The following is a 21,333-nucleotide window of genomic DNA, read 5'->3' on the forward strand; positions in this document are numbered from 1 at the left end:
TATTTTACAGCTGATCAGAACATTCTAAAATTAATGAGGGACATTCTAAGTTGGTCTCTTTATTTTGTATTTTGCGGTGCTGTATTTATACCATAGTAACTGTAGTGTACTATCGGTCAAAATAAATATAAAATGTGCAATTAAAATAAAACAAGAACAGAAGCACTCTTGATACATGTTTCAGAGAACCTTTAGAGGATGAACAACATACACACAAACAATGTATACATTTCTGATTCTTTATTTATCGTTACTAGAGAGGGTTAAAGATATTACATCAGAAGACCTGGCCACTTCAGAATATCCTGTGCATTTTAGAAAGTGTAGCACCATTTTGGAGACAAATCCAGCGCTGACAGGGAGAATATTTGACCTAATGTTTATTCAGCACTATTTCAGAAACAGTCCATACAGGCAGAGTATATGAGACACAGAACAATGAACGATATTAAGACATGAGATACAACACAGAAAAAGAAAAAAAAAATCAGCTGAATAAACTCCACCTTACTCTTTCAGAAGTCCTCATTTAGCATTTCCAACATTATCCTTCTTGCACTTTCAGGTTTTCCTTCCTTTTTTCATATCCTTTCCTTTATGCTCCCACTGACTCTTTGTCCTAGATTTCTGCATGTCTGTTATTTAAATATTAATCCTACCCCTGGTAATTACGAGACCTTTCTAAAATAACACCAAAATTGCACATGTAATGACGCAGACAACATTTACAGGTGGTTTTAACACACATACTGCAGTGCAACATCTGAGGGCATACAATCCAAGCCACATACATGCTTAGAATATATTCCCTAGTCCACAAAATTGTGTTTTTAGTCTGTTTTTAATCATTTTAAGGCATGGTCCTGATTAAGAGCTAAATCATTTCTCAAAATGAATCAAATTTAATGTAGTTAACTGGTCATCATATATTTTTTGCATTAATTAAAACTCAATAAAGATTCCTATATACAAATTCCTGGTATAAAGTAAATAACCAATATAGAATGCAACACAAAGACCACAGTGAACATAAACATACAGAAATGCACATCACATGAGGTTGAACATGGATCTCAAGAAAACCATGGAGAGGCAGTATAACATAGAATAAATGCCACACATCAAATGCTGGAGAGCATATAAGCAATCCATTTTGTGAAACACATATAAGACCAATTCAGAATGATCAAATGATTCATCTGGTTGGTTCAGGGATTTTAAAAAAGAGAAATACTCTGTCTAATTGTTTCAAACCTTTTGTATGAGTTTTTGCTCTTTGTATATGTTGAAATTGATCACCAGCTAAATTTTAAAGGGAGACTTACAAGACGTATCGCATCACCTGACCATTGACAATTATTACAGCAAGTTTGCACACATACAGTCAACACGTGCTTCTGTAACCCTGCAGGCATGTAGCAACAGATACTTGGATTGTATCTCTATCTAGGAAGCGAAGATGGCCAATGTTAGTCTGTTAAACTCGCTGCGACTGGTGAGTCTGTAGGGCAGACATCCTCCCTCTCAAGTTTTTGCTTCCCGTCCATTTCACTCTCTTCCATCTCAGTGTTTTCCTGCTTGGAGAAGGGCTCAGAAGATGGTGCTCCAGCGTTTGGGTGGAGAGCGAGATCGGCTTTCTCCCTGAGATTATAGAAGAAAACCAGTGTGGTCATCATCATTGTTGAAACATTCTCAACGGCGCTGTTGGATTATGCAAAATTAGTTTTGAAACATATAATCAGGGGTGTAAAATACTTGAGTAATTTGACTTCTTTACTGTATAGAAGAATTATTTTGGGTGTTTTTGTACTTCATGCATTAGGGTTAGGGTTTGCGTCTTACAATTCTAAGTGAAGTTTCTTAAACTAATTACAAGAGGAGCACATGATAGGATTGACTACAGCTGATCCCTATCACTAATCACTAACTAGCCAATTGGATCACTCTAAATTCAATATAAATATCCAGTCTAAACTTCATTCCTAATCTTTGTTTTGGAAACCCCCCCCCTATCCATCCCTTCTCTCTCCTCTTCAGTTAGGGCGACACGGTGGCTCGGTGGCTAGCACTGTTGCCCCACAGCAAGGAGGTCGCTGGTTCAACACTAGCTAAGCCAACCTATACTCTCTGTGCGGAGTTTGCATGTTCTCCCCGTGTTCGCTTGGGTTTTCCCCGGGTACTCCGGTTTCCTCCCACACTCAAAAACCATGCAACAAAAGTTAAAGTCACAAGCACTTACTACAAACTAGCGCAGCTAGTGGTCTATTTTGGGAAGCTATCGAGAACAACCTGATCTCATTTCCCTCATAATGCTTAGTGACCAGGCGGGAGCCTTAGGCCCATCTATTACCAAGCTCAGGGTTCTCTCCCAGGACAGCATGCCAAACTTGCTTATATAGTCAAGCATTATCTAAGTGTGAACTCTTGCACTGACTTTTCTAAAGAGGAAACATTTAACTTCTTACTATTTTATTGAAACCTAAAAATTAGACTAGTTAGATTTGCTATTTTTTTCCCCATCTTATTTACATTAAATATGATAAATAGACAATTAGTTATGTGTATTTTGGCCAATGCAATTTTACGGTTATTCATAACTTTTTGATTGGTGGCAAATTCGTATACATTTTTATGACCGCATTTGGTACGAATTTCTTGGTACGAATTTAGTACAAATTTTAGTATGAATTTCTCATCCACCCAATAGCCTTTGGCCTTAAGAAAAATGTTACTTTGGCTTTTAAAAATGTTACATATTTACACAATTGAAATTGTACAATTATGAATTAAATACTTATCTGACAAAATGTAAATTAGTTTTTTTTTTTTACTATTTTACTACACAGCATTGTTTTAGCTTGTTAAACATCTGTGGAAAAAATAAAGAGACCACAAGAAAAGTTCTCTCAACTTATGAATTGTTGTTATGTGTAAATATATTTTTGACATTCTATTATTGATGGCATATATTCTGAATTTTAAATTGCAATATTGTATACTTTTCAGCGTGTGAATATAAGTCAGGGTTTCTGAAGATTTTAAGACATTTTTAAGACCATTATAAATTTAATTTTTAGACTTACACATGGTTAAATGCTAAGGATTTTTTTTTTTTTCGAATATTCCAGTTAGAAAAGATTTTCACTTGCCCTATGCAAAAATTATAAAAACAACAATACAATAATAATAATTTAGTATTTTTGTTTTTCAATAATATTTTTTAAATATTTGTTTTTATTAATTTTCAAATAAATCCATTCACAAATGCTATAACCCTTACCAAGAGTAGAACAAAACATAGCTGTCAATTACTTCAGCCTTTTGTACAATAATAATACAATTAAAAAGAAAAAAAAAACAAAAACAGGAAAATAAAGACCTGTTAAAGAAAGATTAAGGACCTGTAGCACAACATTTCAGTAGACTTAAGACTTTTTAAGGCCTAAAATCTAGCTTTTGAAATTTAAGACATTTTGAGACCTTTTAAGACCCCGCAGATACCCTGATAAATGCAAAAATAGTGCCATGTTTTTAGACATATTCATTTTTAGACGACACAAAACCAATAGTATAATTTCAGAATTAAGAAAGGTAAGCCTTAAGAAATCATTATTTGATGGAATAACCCCAATATTAAATAACAAATGTTTCATTTGCTAGAACTTTTTTTTCAATGTTTAGTAACATTTTAAAGTTGTACTTTTTACTTTAACTCAAGTATACTTACAGCGAGATAATTGACTCAAATTTTCACTTAGCATCTGCATTTTACTTGAGTATCATATTAGGGTACTTTTTACACCCCTGCGCATATTACGGAAAAAATAAATGCTGAAGCTTGCACAGAAATGGCACATAGCATCAGCAGAATGAGTGAGGGACAGACAGTCAATGTCAAAACTAATAATAAAAAGCACACAATGTTGTGTCATCTATATTGTAAGAGCATTACCCAGCCATAACAAGCTCTGCTACATTTCTAAAAGAGTGATCTGAGCACTCAGCGTTCTAGTTGTACAGCATAATGGAGGAGGAGAGCCAGGCTGATTTGATTGTGTCCTCTGTTCAGGAGAGATTGTCTTGTAAAAAGTGCAAAAGAGAGGAAAAAAGGAAATTAGCCAAGAGAGCAGATGAGGTTGATGATTTGAGTTAAATGTGAGCATCAGCGTTCTGATGTCAAATGTCTAAAGTTATCACAGTAGCATTTTTAAAAATAGACCAAATACCTGCTAATATAGCTTTGGAAAAAAGGAAGAGCTTGAAATTGGTTATCAATTCTTTGCATTTGCAATAATAGGTACTCGTTTGAAGTAAAATGTTCATTTGAGTTATATTTTAGAAACTGCAGACAGTCTGGCAACATACCAACAACATATTGTCCTGTTTTAAGAAATAATATGCCAATATTAAGTGAGTTTTTCCTTAAAAAAGCAAAATAATCTGCCAATGGGGTAAGCAAAATAATCCTGTTTTTCCTTTCGACATTATTTTTATTTTGCTTACCCCACTGGCATATTATTTTGCTTGTTTTAAGAAAAAACTGAATTAAATTTGGCATATTTTTTCTTAAAACAAGGCAATACGTTTTGCTTGACTAGAAAATTCATCTTGATTTAAAATAGTTAGATAGTTGGACCAGACAAAAAGACATTTAAGTAAGAAAATAATTTTTTGCAGTGTATGTCATTTAATTGCAAAAAAAATTACAATTATAAGCTATTTAGACCATCAAGTTTTTATGTATACAATTCCCCCTAGGGGGGACTATATATATTTGGGTCAAATAAGGATCTATGTTTATTGTTTCAATATAATTTAAATAAATAATCATCCCATTTTGAGGTTACATAAAGTTAAATTGAAGCCTTAAATGACTTCAAAGAAATCTAAATATACTTTGAGAATCATATGGACCAGTTTCTTAATGTTTCATTTCCTTATACTGTCATGTTGGTCTCCATCTACTTTCATTATATAAAGAAAAAGCACCTCAGACATCCTGATTAACATCTCTAATTTCCTTCCAAGCAAGAAAAGTCTTACAGGTTTGGAAAGACACAAGACAGAATCTTCATTTCAATGTGAACGATTCCTTTCAGGAGCAGATGATGTTCCTTAATCCACTGAAAATCAAATCTCATTGGGAATCAATAAGCACGAGCATGAAGAGATGTGAATGTGCCCTGCACCTGGCAAAAGTTCAAAATGCTTGTTATGATGAGATGTTCAATGGCTAACCAAACATAAGTAAGGTAAGGGCACATGGTAAGACTCAACGCTCACTGTAAAATTGAAACAGATGTGACGGGTCTTCTTTATACCTTAAATAAATATTGATTTTGAAAGGCTTGAGTGAATAAATAACCCTCAATGACTGCTAAAAGTCTGCGCAGGCCTTGCTGACAGGGTTGGTGTCATTACTTTGCAGAGAGATGGATATAATTGGACTTGCATATTGAGGGTGACTTTGGGTCAGAAACAGAAGCAGTCAATATGATCAAGGACAATTACATTGTCACATGCCTCTGAACACAAAAAGAGAGTCCTAGATGGTTTCAAAGCAATATACTATGCTATCGAAATTTTTAATTGACTTAATTACATCTCGACGTTCTTTGTATATGTTTGAATAGCTGCATTGGATAAACCGTAATTACGATGAAATAAGAATATCCTCTTTTAGATGGCTTAAAATAGATTTAAAATGCTGTATGACAGTCTTCGCTGACTTCTTTTGTGCTGCTTTTGGCTCACCAGGTTGAAGATTCTGGAAAGTGTGTTCTGTTCCCTTCTGCGTCTCTGTGGCGATCTAATGCTCTCCGAGCCGCGTGCTGACGGGGAAGCCTAAAACACATGGTTTATGAACAGGAGAGGAGGCCAGTGTGCTTAAATGATACACTGGTAAAAAAAATTTTGTTCTTGGTAAAATTATGTCAAAATGGGCATTACAAATGTTGATGTATGACATCATGCTCAATGATTTTGTTCAGCTTTAAATATCAACACTCAAACAATGAAATCAGTGTACAGTATTTTAATTTAACAATGCATTCTTATTTAGGCATTTGTGTTGTTCCAGGATGTGATTTGTATTTTGTAGTTTTACATTATTAAATTATATTTATGCAGTTGATATATTACATTTATATTTAGTTGACCAATTATTAGGCTACTGAAAAAAAGAAAAAAAAAACCTTTGATAAAAAAATACTACTTTAAATATAAATGTGAAATAACTGTATTATATTTTGATAATAGTAATTCAATTCATGTTTATTTATGTAGTGCTTTTTACAATGTAGGTTGTGTCAAAACAGCTTAACATAGTTCTAGTAAATTTTAAATATTAAAAATAATAATAAATAATATTTATATATGTATTTATATTAATAATAATGTTAAAATTGATAATTATTATTAATAATAAAACAACAATAATAATAATAATAATAATAATAATAATAATAATAGTTATTATTATTATTATTATTATTATTATTATCTAAAACATAAATGTAAACTAGTGTCAAATTTGTGGATTTAAAGGATAAAAGACATCAAAATGATTGCCATTTTCAAAACTCATTTACTTATAATTTAGTGCACTTTGAGTCAAGCAGCAGTGGCACCAAAATCCTTAAGATTCTGTAAAATTTTCACAAGACTATTATTAAAATGTATTAAATATAGCTCTCAAAATCTGTTTGTTTGTTTGTTTTACAGAAAAAAATGACTTAAAAGCTGTTATATGAATGTCAAGGACTTTGATGGTAAAATGACTTGTAAAACAAACAAGCATACAGTCCTGGGGCCTGTTTCAGAAAGGAGGTTCAACTAACTCGGACTTTAAACTTGAACTCTGAGTTGACTTACTGAGAGATTAAAACTCAAAGTTTTCGGTTTCAGAACAGCTGATCTGAGTTAGGTCAATCAAGTCTGAGTAGACCAAAGCTGCGGTCACACTGGACTTTTTTCCCCATAGACTTCCATTCATATGCACGCGAATGCGTCAGACCAGAAATGCAAGCTTGTGAGATAAGTTTTGCAGTTTGCTGCATTGCAAATTTCCAGCTTGATAAACTCTGACCTGTGAAATTGCATCACTTGACTGCGTGAGACCAATCGAGGATAAAAACATGATCTCTCTAACAGAAATATTTAAAATATGGTCCCATCGCTTGCTTTTTTAAATGTCTAATCGTCTTATTTAATCCTGACACTTTTTGCAGTGCCATACTACAGAATTTTGCAAGCTCAAACTTTAATGTGACCACAGCTTAAAGATGCGGTCAAGCTGGACTTTTCTCACTATAAACTTCCATTCATACCTACGCAAATGCATCAGACAGAAACGTAAGCTCGTGCGACAAGTTTCACAGGTTGCTGCGTTGGAAAGTTCAAGCTTGGTAAACTCTGACCTGCAAAACTGCATTGCATGATTGCATTAAACTAATCGAAGATCAAAACATAATTTCCCTGTAGAAAAATTTAAAACATGGGTCAATCTCTCGCTTTTTAAATGTCTAATCATCTAGTTTAATCACGCCCCTTTTTTTGTAGTGTTGTACAACAGAATTTAGCATGCACAAACTCTAGTGTGACCGCAGCATAATTGAGATAATTGCACACACCGCGACTATGAAAAGGACAATTATTAATGGAGCGCAGATATAACGAGTCACCATGACAACATTAGAAAAAAAGAGATCAGCATTTTTTTCTCCAGCTGAACTTGGTGTGCTCATGCAAAGTTATAGCAAATATGACCATATATTTACAAAAGCAACACCACTGTATAAGTGAAACAGAGACAGCATGGGAAAACAGCTGCTCAAGGTAATGCGTAAGTTTATGTTAAAAATGTTTAAAGTATTTAACTATAACAAAAAAAAAGATAATGTAATGCGTGACGTTTACAGACTTTTCACCTGAAAAAGGGGGGATTGGCCATTATTTTAAAGTTATTTCAGATGTAATTGCATTACATTATAAAATAGGCTACTGCATAGTTTCTACCACAAATTAGACCAAACAAGTATGCATATACTGCAATCTTAACTTAGTGTTCAGTGAAAATGTTAAATTCAAGGTTTCCACTTTTACACACGTTGATCAGTTTGAGATAACATTTGTGAAATTGAGCTTTTAAAAGATTTAAAAGTGCATTTGTGTGTATGCCTTTTTATTGGTCAAGTGGTCGAGATTGATATGGCATTTAAAATGTAAGCAGTACTAAAAACATTTTTAGAATGAGTAATAATCCCATTCATCTAGTTACAGTACATGTCCCTGTCGAAGGTCAGTAAAGTTAAGCTAATTATTCATTAAAAAAGGACAAGCCATTCTGGTATCTTTGTTCTTTGTGTCACTGAAATGTACGCAGTAGCTACGTTTCCATCCACCCATTTTTATTAGCATTTTGGATATGCGCATAAAAACCGGTTGATGGAAACCCTGAGATGCACATCAATTTTGAAAAAGCGCATAAAAAACTTGCGCGTAACTGAGTAGGATAAACTTTTTATTTGATAAGAGAAGATGCACACAAACTACGATGGAAACACTTTTACCGATCAAATTCCAGTATGTGCATTTAAAAAGTCATGTGATTTTGCAAAAAGAGATCATGTAATCATAAAACTGTGTGAGAATAGACAAACTAGCAGGCTGAGCACATTGTAAAACATCTTAAATGTTGTTTTGTACATTTTAAAACACCATAACCATTTGAGTATTAGTGTTATTATGCTATTAATTACCTTCAGAATCAAAAGCATCTGTGCTCTGCGTCTCACGCTTTTTGTTGTTACTTCAGTTGTTACTGAAAATGCTTGTGGTTACAAAAGTCTTTCATCTTGTTTGACGCTTGAACAACTAAATGAATGCTTAAGTCTATTTAAGTGAATGTATCGTAATTACATTACAACAGCGATGCTGTAAAAACACCTTTGTGATATTGAAAATAGTCACATTAATCTTTCATCGGAAGTTTATCGTTGGCTTTAAAACTCTAGCTATTCATAGAGCCCATTCACATTCGCAAACAGCTAATGAATGACTAAGGCTAAGACAAGAACTACTGCTTTGTCTTTAAAAAGAAGGAGACTGACAGAAACTCAGACTTTAGAGAATAAAATCTGCTTCTGACCAGGTTAGGTTCACAGAGTAAATTACCACAGTAACTGACTCTTAAATAAAAGTTGCCTCTCTTTCAGAAACAGGCTTGAATTACCCTACTTTCTTGATTTTTTTAAAAGGGAAAACCTAGAGATTCTCTTATTTCAGGGTTAATTTACACTGATTTTTCACTAAACCTCCTTTCTGAAATGTGTCCCTGTAGTCTGCCTTGGTTGTTTTGGTTGTACTAATGCACTCACCTAAATAAGTTTAAATGTCAACAAAGATATAATAGATTTTTAATCAAAGATTGAAAAAAGGATGAGGTAAATATAATTTTGCCTTATTTTGACATCTTGTTCTACAGCGTAAAGCACACACAACTCTAAATAAATAAATAAACATGTTTTAAAAGTTGTTTTCAAGTATTGTCAAGATAATTTACCACTGATCTTATTTCACTCCTGAATTAAAAAAAAGCCCACTATAAAAACCTGCAGGAATTTAATGCAGGAATTAGTGAAGATGTAAAGTCATGACTCCAGCAATCTATTCAATTTGATGGCACAAAAATGACATCTTCATCTATTTTATGCAGTCTCACAAAAGTCTGAGAACATTCCATGACTGTAATCGTCTTATAATCTTGTGATATAGTATAATATGTAGATATTATAGATGTAGTATTTTCTTGTTTATTTTTGTTTAAAGAACAGATTTCTGCAACAACAGCAAAAGAAAAGCCTACTTTTGAAGTATGCAATAGTAAGTTGAAACATATAGATAATGTTATGCTTGCCAGATTTCAAGTATTAAAGAAAGGGATGATTTTAAGACGACAACTGTGCAGTAAAGGCCAATAATCATAACAGGGGTTATTGACATTTCCAGCTACTATAAGAAGGTATTAATGTCAAAATGTATCCAATGCAACATGTCTGCGGTTTGCATGCATGCCTTCATGTATTGGAGCCTGTGGAGTTAAACAACACGTGACTGAAACACAGAGGGCACTGGTGAGTCAGTGAATCAAGACCTGGGAAGGAGTAGATGGGTTGGAAAATGGGTTTATGGGGAGTGAACAGTTTGAAGACCCCTAGAAAGAAAGCTGCTTTACCGGCTGCGAACCAGAAAAAGTCTTGCTGCCTCAAAGTCATCAAGAAGCAGAGAGTCGCTCTGGTTCAGAAGGAATTCCATAATGTAAAAAAAAAAGAGTGCAACAATCAAGGTGCAAAAAAATGCAGTTGACAGAAAGAAAGAAATCAAAAACAATCAAAAAACCAGTCCTCTAATCATTTCAGTGCTTGAGATCACTCTTTCAAACATTATAGCACAGCTAAAAGCTGTGGAAATGTAAAATCACGTGACTGATAAGTATAACATGTAAATAGGTTTGCACATTTAATTTTACAAGAGTGTCTTAAAGGGATAGTTCACCACAAAATGAAAATTACCCCATCATCTATGCATTATGAGTTTCTTTATGTTGAACACAAAAGAAGATATTTTAAAGAATGCTTCCACAGTATTTTGTTTCCTTCTATGGAAGTCGATAGGTCCTGGCTACAGTAAAAAAAGTATTCATTTTATTTACAATTTTTATTTTTGTGTTTGCAAACTATTTGTATGGGCTGAATTTAAACATAAAATGTAGTAATGTTCAACTTACTTTGTTTAAAATCAGCCCATCTAAATTGTTTACGACCACTTATCTTTAAAAAATTGGTAAATAAAGTTTAGAATTTTTTGTGTTTTTTTGGTTTTCTATGGTGGCTGAGAGAGCTTAATGTGCTGCGAATCCTCACAATGCAATGACAATTGAAATAAAACACGCTGCATTTTCACACAATGAAAGCAATTGATAAAAGACGCTGCATTTTCACACCATACAAACAATTTATGAAAACATCGGCATTTTTTCACAGCACAACGAAAATGTTTCAATGGCACCCTAAAACTTGACTGACATGGCTATTTAGATTATGGCTTTTTAGGCTGATAAATATTAAAGCCAGGAGAATCTGGATATTAAAATAAATAAACAAAAAACTCACCTGTCAAAGATCACCTACAAGTTCACTGAGCATAGTCACAGCACAGTGGCGTTTGTCACATTTTTTGGGTCCCCTTGAAACATTTTCATTTTGTTCAGTTCTTTATGTGTTGTGAGAAAATAGAGCATGTTTTTGTAAAACGTTTGAGTTGTTAGAAAATGTAACACGTTTTCGTAAAATGTTTGCATTGTCAAAAAATGCAGCGCGTTTTCATAAAAGGTTTGCATCGTGAGAAAATGCAGCACGTTTTTGTAAAATGTTTGCATTGGGAAAAAATGTAGCGTGTTTGTGTTATGAGAAAATTCAACGCTTTTTGGTAAAATGTTTGCGTTGTTAGAAAATGCAGCATGCTTTCGTAAAATGTTTGTACAGTGAGAAAATGCAGCGTGTTTTCGTAAAATGTTTTCGCTATGAGAAAATGCAGCATGTTTTTGTAAAATGTTTGCGCTATGAGAAAATGCAGCACGTTTTCATAAAATGTTTGCATCATGAGAAAATGCAGCACGTTTTTGTGAAATGTTTGCATTGTGAGAAAATGCAGTATGTTTTCGTTACATGTTTGCGTTGTGAGAAATGCAGCATGTTTTTTTAAAAATATTTACATTGTGAGAAAATGCACCACATTTTTGTGAAATATAAAATTGTAAGAACATGTGTTTTCCTAAATTGCAGCACGTTAAGCTCTCTTGGCCACTGTAGTAATACTAAAAAAAAAAAAAAAACATTTTATTAACAATTTTTTTTAAATATAAGTGGTCGCAAACAATTTTATATGGACTGAATTTAAACAAATTAAGCTGAACATTACAAATTGTTTTTTTTTTTTTTTAACATTAGACCATATTGTTTGCAACCACTTACCTTTAAAACATTTTACCTTTTCTCAATTTGCAGATTTTTTTTTTGTAATTGCACTTGTTTTCATAAAATGAAGCATGTTAAGCTCTCTTGGCTACCATATCTACCAGCATTCTTCAAAATATCTTCTTTTGTGTTCAACAACAACAACAACAAAAGAAACTCAAGTAAGGTAGGAACATGTGAAGGATGAGTGAACAATGATGAAATTTACATTTATGGTTGTACTATCCCTTCAGAATGTGCAGTGATTACATTCAAATTAAAAGTGGCTAAATTGAAACCACAATGGAATAGTGCTAAAACTTCAGTAAGAGTTTGACATGCCTACATTTAACAGCCCTCAATTAACTGAAAAGTGCAGTCAATCTATGGGTTTTGTAGGAAATTAATCCACTTGTATCCCACAGGTTAACAAGAAGATCGCGTGAAGCACAGCAAAAAAGTTCAGCAGCTGTAATTAGAGCGATGCATTGGTTAATTCACAAAAGAAGAGAACAGATGATTAAGGAACGCGACATCTATTAGAAACGAGACATGGGACAAGAGGACTTCCTGCAATCAGATCTGTTTAAGAGGGAGTCTGTGAATACAAACGGGATTCACGTCAAAGACGAGTGACGTACCAGGCCCAATAGTTCTCTCCACTGCACATGAAAAGAAAAAAAAAAAAAAAAAGAATGTAGAATGATTATTCTGCGTCTCAGGTCAAATTATAATTTTATTGCTGGATAGGAAAGGGCAAAGAAAATGATCATGGGTCAAATCAATTCTGCTAGCTGTATTATTATTATAGTACGTTGGTGGTAACCTCAGTTAAAAAAGCCAATGGTGGCCTAATAAAGTGTTACAAATATCCAACTCTTCATTTACGGCTCAAGCAAAGCACTTTCCTTCATGAATGCATGAAAATGAAGCATTTCAATCAAACTGGATTAGATATTTGTTAGCTGAAAAATGACAAATAAGACTCACCCTCGACTTAGGACGAGGAGAGGACACCTTCAAAGAAAAAAAAAAAAAGAGTTGCAATCCAGTCATTTTATGTATTCAAAAGCTGTATAACAAGCCATTGCAGTATCCAGTGTAATACAAACAAGATAAGCAGTCCTTGAACAAAGACTTTTCATTTTAAAGATGTTTGCAGGGGACTTTCATCAGGCTTCCTCACAGTTTTTGGATGAATAATGAAGGCAGAGACTGTATCTTTTTAATGAATAACCTCGCATAACTGGGAAACAACTACACAATTAGTGTTTCCCAGAAAGCCATTTTTAATTTAGGACATGAGTAATGGGGAAACACTAGCAGACATATCTAGTTTCCACAGAAATGATTGTGTGTCTTCAGGGGAAAATTGCAAAAAATGAGAATGAGATTAGACTGCAAACTAGTCCGAGGCAAGGAGATAAGACTTCAAACTTATCATATAAAATATTGATTAAAGAAATATTACACATATAAAAATTTTAAATGAGTAAAAAATAGGATGTTTACTTCATGTGAACTTTAATATTAAACTAATTTCGAGAGGAGCACATGCTCATGATTGACCCAGCTGGCCCACATTAGCTAATCACCATCCTCCAATAAAAGGATTTAAAGTCATTATATATATCCTCATTTCCTTTCTACAACTATCTTTGTCTGGAAGAAATCCCCCTCCTTCCACCTTTATCCAGACTGGGTGGCACGGTGGCCCAGTGACTACCAGTGTTGTCTCACAGCAAGAATACCAGTGGCTCTGGGTCCTTGCTGGGCCATCTAGTATTTCTGTGCGGAGTTTGCATGTTTCCCCCCGGGTCCATGTGAGTTTTCTCCCACTGTCCAAATATGCTCTATATTATAGACAAAATACATATTTTTCTAAATGTCTTACACTCAGGAAGTTCACCTTAGCCTCAGCAGGGAGTTTTGAGCTCATCCTGAGCTCAAGCTTAACTCGCCCTGTGAAAGGAAGGGAGCCATGGGCCTGAGAATTCCTTGAGATCAAAATCATTTGTTATGTAGCATGAATCTGCTAGTGAAGTGATGACTCGTCAGTTTCCCATTATTATTCATAGCTGAGTTTTCTTATTCTATGAGAAGACCCTGCTTCTTAACTATTCATGACTCTGACACAGTATTTAGCTGTTCATGAAGACTTGTATGTGTTTGTTTTCATGATTCACAGAATTTATTGCATGGCTTTCTCCATGATGCTGTCAGGGCCACTGATACAGCCTACCTGTTTTTGTGCAGCAAGCATTTTTGTTGAGAGAGCAGTAATTGGAGAATAGCGGACTTCATATTTTATCAGTTGAGTTTGTTAACATTCAGACACATTGCCTATATCTGTGTTTGCCTATGTTTAAAATCCTCCGGATTACCTGCAGAACTAATGGTTGGAATAAATAGGCAAAGAGACCTGCTGTACTGCTATTCACTGTGTCTGCATTCAGACCCAAAGAATGAGGAGGAGAGAAGTCCTCCTCATTTAGTAAATAACAACGATAATCTTTACAATGATATAACAAACAATGATATAAAAATGGTTTTATATTATACTAAATTATGAATAGTCTACCATAGATGTCACAGCATTAAATTCCTTAGTGTGTTTATTTGCTTTTTAACTTTGTTACCTATAAAATCATGCATCTCCTCACATTTTGTATCAGATTTTTTTTTTCTTGAGCTGATGAGCCAACTGACAAAAGCCCTTCTTTTTGAACATGCTCTGCTGGCCAAGCCCACTCCTCCCTCTGTTTGCAGTGCTCCAAGCCCATCTCGGATCATTTATTTATTTTTATTTTTAAGGGGGGATTCATGGCTCTTTAAAGAATGCTTGAAACTGGTAGCCATTGGCATCCAAAAAATATGAAGTACAGTGGTCCCTTGCCATTATACAGTTAACCTTTCGCAGTCTTGCAGTTTCACAGATTTTATTTATTATTATTATTTTTTATTTTTTTGTGTGTGTGTGCAATTTGACGATTTTTTTATTACGCATTGTGTTCTGCGTCCTGATTGGCTGTAGGCTAATCAATCGTCAATCAATCTCCTCCTGGTCATGACCCCTGTACAGTACAGAATGCGTTCAGCTTGCTAAATTTACGTAAGTCTTTGATCGTTAGTAGTGTGATTCTGAACTGCTTTACTGTATGTTAGCAAGTTTTTCCCCAACAAACCCCATAATGTCGACAAAATATTCTGCACCATCAAAGAAACCAACGGTAGCACCCAAAAGGCAGAGGAAGATGCTCACCATCGCGCAAAAAGTTCTGGACATGCTAAAGGAACGTAACAATTACACGAGTGTATAAACAAGAGAGAAAAAAGTGAAAATGTCAATGTCTATCTGAAGCTTTTATCGAAAAATAAAGCAGACTATTTGTGGGTTTTTGCCTATTGTAAGCTATTTTTAGAACGTAATAACGAGGGACCACTGTGCTACAAAGTACCGGATACCGGATTAATAACATTCTTTAAAATATCTTCTTTTGTCATAAACAAAATACAAAAACTGAAACAAGATTTGATCAAGATGTATTATGAATAATTAACGATAGAATTTTCATTCTGGGTGAACAATCCCTTCAACAAAATTATTTTATGGACATTTTCAGTTGTTTACTACATACTACATACTGTCTGGGTGGCTGATGTAATACACTGTTTCTCAACCACGTTCTTGGAGGACCACCAGTTCTGCACCTTTTACATGTTTTCTTAACCAAACACATCTGATTCAGATAATCAGTTCATTAACAGAGTCTGAAAGACCTGTAACAGGTGTGACAGACAGAGAAGACATCCAAAACATGCAATGTTGGTAGTCCTTCAGGAACATTGTTGAGAACCACTGATGTAATATATAATATAACATATTTTTATTCTGTTAAATTTGTTTCCCTTTCTCTGTATTATTTATATAATATATTATTTAGGACTACTAAAATGTCATTAAATCCACTTCAAAACTTCAAAGTTGAATTTTCAGCATTAAGATTGTGGGATCAAGATCCAAAATGCAATGCTACATTTAAATGAATCGTAAAAAAACATGTGAATCATCACGAGCTATTGACTACAGACAATATTTTTTTACAATATACAAGATACACATATTCATTTATTTTCATGCCAATCTCTGACTTTCAAAGAGTGACTCATTCTTTTTTACATAGAAGAAGATCTAACATTAGTGATGTAAGTGTGTGTAATGTTGACTGTCTGACAGATAAACAAGTCTGGACTATTGTAGCAAAGAAAACACGGGCGGCATGTTGAACATGACGACAAACTTGGCCTGTGAACTTGGCTAGACACTATGTGGCATGTCTAGGGCAAAAGAAACCTTATGCTTTGCTTGTATTATTGATATTTGACTCAAGCTTTTGAAATAAATATGCTATTTCTTTGACTGGATACATTGGCTGAGGTAATGTTTTCTTGCTGTCTGGTGCTTTGAAAGCAGTAACAAACAGTTTGGAGCTAAAGATGAGGACACAGTGAGGTGTGAAAATATCATTCTCGGGTCTTGTGACGAATTGATTTCTTTTCAGGCCCCACTATTGTTGGTTTCACATCACTCTTTGAAGTTTGGGACTTGTAAAGAAGCCATGCCAGGAGACGTGGATACTTACAAAGCTCCTGAAGAAATGCACGACAGGGTTGACGTCTCCACGACGGCGGGTGGAAGAGTGGTGGGGTCTCTGTGGAGAGGAGGATAGATGACCACGAAATGAACCCTTCAAATAAACGAAAGAGAAATGTCCGAGTCAAGTTGCTACATACATTCAGACGACAACTTCTTGGATTGAATGTTCAATTATCACAAATTTTGATTACAATGACAATTGATTTGATTTGATTAACAATTAACAAAAAGCAGGTCATAAACAAATGGAGAAGAGTAAAAACAGAAAATTGAAATATGCTAACCTCAACTCAGCTTTGTAAATACATTGACATGATTAAACAATAAATAAGCGTGTATCCGATTAAGTGCGATCTATTGGAGGTAATTAAGTCGCTCTACACTCCCAAAATAGCAAACGATAACGTCACTGACTGCCCAACCAAAAGCTCAGTCTAAAGCTTCTTAATGCTGTGGGAATTCATTGGTTTTTACATTTGACGCAATGTGCTATGATTAATAGCTTCTAAAGAAGCCAAATGTGTATTCTCGTAAATGTTATGAATCACTGAACCTAAATGAATTTCTTTTTAAAACTAATTTAAATTATTTAAAATGATTAAATGACCCTGAAAGTATTCTCATATTGTGATATAACTTGAAATCTGAAGTCTGAAAAATGTATAAGATAAATTATATATATATATATATATATATATATATATATATATATATATATATATATATATATATATATATATATATCCACTATTGATATACATACATTTTCACTTACTTACTTTTAATTGCATTTTATGTGAATAAGCATGCAGAAATAGGACTTAAAATACTATTTTAATATTTATTTATTTGTTCATGTTAAATAACTTATACAGTTGAAATCACAATTATTAAACCCCCTTAATTTTTTTTTTCTTTATTTAATATTTCCCAAATGATTTTTAATAGAGCAAGGAAAATTTCACAGTATGTCTGATAATGTTTTATCTCTTAAAGAAAAAAGTTTCTTTATTTATAAATAAAGTTTTATTTTGGCAAGAACAAAAACAGTTTTTTAATATTTTTAAAAGCCATTATAAGGTCAAACTTATTAGCCCCTTTAAGCTATATATATATATATTTTTCATAGTCTGCAGAACAAACACTCATTATACAATAACTTGCCTAATTATCCTAACTTTGCCTAGTTAACCTAATTATCCTAGTTAAGTCTTTAAATGTCACTTTAAGCTGTTTAGAAGTGTCTTGACAATATATCTAGTCAAATATTATTTATTGTCATCATGGCAAAGATAAAATAAACCAATTATTAGAAATGAGTTATGAAAACTATTATGTTTAGACATGTGTTAAAAAAAATATTATCTGTTAAACAAGAATTGGGGGAAAAAATAAACAGGGGGCTAATAATTTAGGAGGTTTAATAATTCTGACTTCAACTGTATAAAGAAATGCATGCATATTGCAGAATATAGTCTTGTAGACCAAGATGTAAAAAATGCTAATTTTATTTAGTGACGAAAGTCATGGTAAATTGAAACCATATCAGAATAGCCAGCAAATTTGCTGTGCATTTGAATTTCAATAAATAGAGCTCTGTGCCTATAAACTGCATCTCCATAAATGCAACACAAATGCAATCACCACTGACTCCTAAACCATATTGAACATACTCAATACTTTCCCCAAAGAATTTGGAACAAGAAGTTGTCGTTGACCATGCCAACATTTCAAAAACACCTAAAAAAATAAATAAATTAGAGACACTCACCTTTCCCTTTCTCTTCTTGTCTCCTCCGAAGAACCTGCTGATTTGATCCAGGACACCCGGGGCCTTCTTCTTTCTGCCCAGCCCGAAGGGGTTTTGTCCAGAGGTGCTTGCAGTGGCCATTCTAGGTGTTGATCTGTTCAGTGGTCTACAGTCTGGACGGCCTACGTATGTCCTTCTCCGCTCAATCCAAAGTCCGCTCTGGAGACGTTCTGCAAACCTTCTCGATAGTCTTCGGCGCTTCTAAGCACGAAGGGCTGGCCTTTGAAGGTGTCGTCCCCTCCGTTGCATGGCATCACAGGAGATGAGGTGGGCCTGCAATAGCGTCAGTGATACTGGGCTGGTGCCAGGCATTCTTTCGAGCCCTGTGTGCCCGCGGAGGGTGTCACTACCCTGCTCTCTGATAAAAGGAGCTGCTATTGTTCTAGTCCACATCTGCCCCGACTTGAGCCCAGAACAACAAGGCCTGTCTATGAGAAAGAAGCAGAGCACATCGAAGAACGGCTTTGGCACAATCAAACCATTGTTGTGGTGACTCATGTTCATTATACAAATAGTTTACGTTGAGGGATCACATATGGTGCATTGCAAACATGTAAGAGTTTGAAATTGTCATCTGCAGACAAACCACTCCATGTTTCATTCATCACGCAAGATGATCGAGACGTTGATGATGTTACGCTACACGCCTTTGTTTATTTCATTGATAAATTTTGGCCTTGAGATGCCGAACGAGTTCTTGGATTGATTTCTTGAAGTAGGTGCTGTAATTTGTATCCCAGATAAACGTTGCAATCTGCATTCGCCCCGCTTGCTCTGTTCGCTCCAAGTCTTGAAATATCTGCAAATTAATTTCCAGTGACTTTGCAATTCATTAACCAACTGCTGTGTGTGATACTCAGCATGGTTCTTTTCAGAGAAAACGTTATGAACACATGGACAAATCTGTCTCTGTCGAGGGTAAAAACGTTGTTGGCTTTAGTGTGCTGTTTTTTGCTGCCTTTTGTCAAACAATTGACAGTTGTTTGTGATGCAAGTATGGCCAGCAAACAAAGGCCACAGTGTTCCATAGTAAAACATTCTGCTTTTATTATTTATTCATTCACTTTTTTCAAAAAATGTCTCTTTTTGTTGTTGTTCCTGCACTGAAATGTCACAAAACTGACATTTTTGATCATATAAATAAAGGTTTACCTTTGCTGTGTTCGGCCAGATGTGCAGCTGCAATTTTCTTTGTCCTTAAGATGTTTGCCACGAGGTCATTAGAAGAGGAAATTCATTCAAGCTAGAAATCCAGACAACTGGGTAAACATGCATAGGCTAAAATAATGAGGCATGCATGTGAAATAGTTCAGGAAATAAAAGGCAGAAATGATGAGTTTGTAAACACATCCAGTCAATGTCATATACAATCAAATATAGACACGCAGCGATTTAAAAAATGATGGCATGTGATTTCAAATAGGAAATCTAAACTAGGATGTGCTGAAAGATGTAAAACGTGTTTAAATGTAAATAACTTTAGCTTTGTGAGTTTTTTTACAGTGGAGTTTAAAGAATGCTTGTTTATTCATCATTATAAGATAATATTTTTATTAAATGGTCATGGGAGTAAGTATATGTTAGTATAACTGTGATAAAAATGACGATAAATGTTTAATTCACCCCAATACTAAACCACCTTATTTCTTTATACATAATCCATTGATTAGATGGATTTCCATCTAATCAATGATTTCCATTGCATGGGTTGTTAGCATGGACAAATATTTGAAAACATGGAGGGTTTAAAAAAATCTAAATATTGAAAAATCACCTTTAAATCTGAACAAATTAAGTATTACTGTAGCAGTGCAAAGTACTAATCAGACATTGAGTTTATTAATTTATATTTATTATTCATTATTTGTAACAAAATCTGAAATATTTCTGTCATTCCATTTGAAATGTAATCATCTAAAGTAAATTCATAGGACCGTCAATATGCACTTTAATCCAAGGTTTATTGTAGGGCTGCACAATATATTGTTTCGGCATCAATATCACACCGTGTTCATTTGCAGTAGTCACATCTCAGCATCTGCAACATGGAGTTGGGATTGTTATTATTACATTTTACATAGCATTTGATTATTCAATAATAGGAGCAGGACAAAATAGCATATGTATGAGGTGGCACTTCTCATAGTAGCGGGTTGAACATACAGGGCTCAACAATTATGCACAACCCATTTTAAAAATGAATATTTGTATCTATTTGTCAGTGAGTGTAAGCAATGTATTTTGGTGAATTTAAACAAAACAGAATTATTAAACTGATATATTTATTCAAATAACAGTTTAGTCACCAAAGATTTTTTATAAATTGTCCGATTAAATTTAAGCAAAAAATTGCAAAAAAAATTACAATCTACAAAATTTCAACTGGATTTTTTATTCTTCTTCTTTTTTTTTTTACTTCTCTTGATTTTTCCTTTTTTAAATTTGTTTTTTAATGTTTTATAACTTATAAATTTGGGTGTACTAGTTTTTAGACTCCTAATCTAACGTATATGCACAAATATAATATTGTAATTTAAAAGTTGGACTTGTGAGGGGTGTATATCAATGTTGCAATTCTGAGAAACGTGTTGTTAATAAAATAAATACATCTTAGAACTTTTTGATGCATTTTTTGCTCTTTATTTACAAATATCATGATATAATGTAGATATTTTCTATTATTATCGGGGGCAAAATTTTATGACATATCGTATCATATTACTGTACTTGAATATTTGACTACTTGTTCACTTTTATATTTGCTCTATCTTATTTATTATTGGTATTTCTTTCATTTACTCCTCTACACGTTTATTTGATAACACTTTACAATAACAATACATGAATAATGA

The 21,333-nt window shown here is 33.8% G+C and overlaps 1 protein-coding gene across 14 annotated transcripts; it reads right to left on the reverse strand.

The window, feature by feature from the left end:
* Positions 1-225: 225 nt before the first annotated feature.
* On the reverse strand, positions 226-18,655 carry mbpa (myelin basic protein a). 14 transcript variants are annotated; one of them, XM_087295778.1, is made up of 7 exons: positions 18,443-18,655; positions 16,658-16,726; positions 13,005-13,031; positions 12,656-12,676; positions 10,235-10,293; positions 5,755-5,844; positions 226-1,641 (listed from the first exon to the last, which is right to left on the reverse strand). In XM_087295778.1, exons 1-7 carry the CDS (start codon positions 18,560-18,562, stop codon positions 1,470-1,472), a joined length of 558 nt encoding a protein of 185 aa, XP_087151904.1. In that variant the 5' UTR covers positions 18,563-18,655; the 3' UTR covers positions 226-1,469. The 14 variants fall into 14 exon arrangements, 12 of the variants coding, with proteins under 12 accessions (XP_087151904.1, XP_087151903.1, XP_087151909.1 ...); XM_087295777.1 differs by having other exon boundaries at positions 16,658-16,762; XM_087295783.1 differs by lacking the exon at positions 10,235-10,293.
* Between the last annotated feature and the right edge of the window lie 2,678 nt (positions 18,656-21,333).

This window comes from Danio rerio, chromosome 19 (assembly GCF_052040795.2).
Source record: "Danio rerio strain M-AB ecotype USA chromosome 19, GRCz13ab, whole genome shotgun sequence".
Classification (NCBI taxonomy): Eukaryota; Metazoa; Chordata; class Actinopteri; order Cypriniformes; family Danionidae; genus Danio; species Danio rerio.

Coding starts and splice junctions, on each gene's coding strand:
- mbpa (XM_087295777.1), bottom strand. CDS start 18,562: ATGGCCACTGCAAGCACCTCTGGACAAAACCCCTTCGGGCTGGGCAGA. Junction 16,763..18,442: donor ACAAGAAGAGAAAGGGAAAG/GTGAGTGTCTCT, acceptor GTTTATTTGAAG/GGTTCATTTCGTGGTCATCT. Junction 10,294..12,655: donor GGAGAGAACTATTGGGCCTG/GTACGTCACTCG, acceptor CTTCTGAACCAG/AGCGACTCTCTGCTTCTTGA.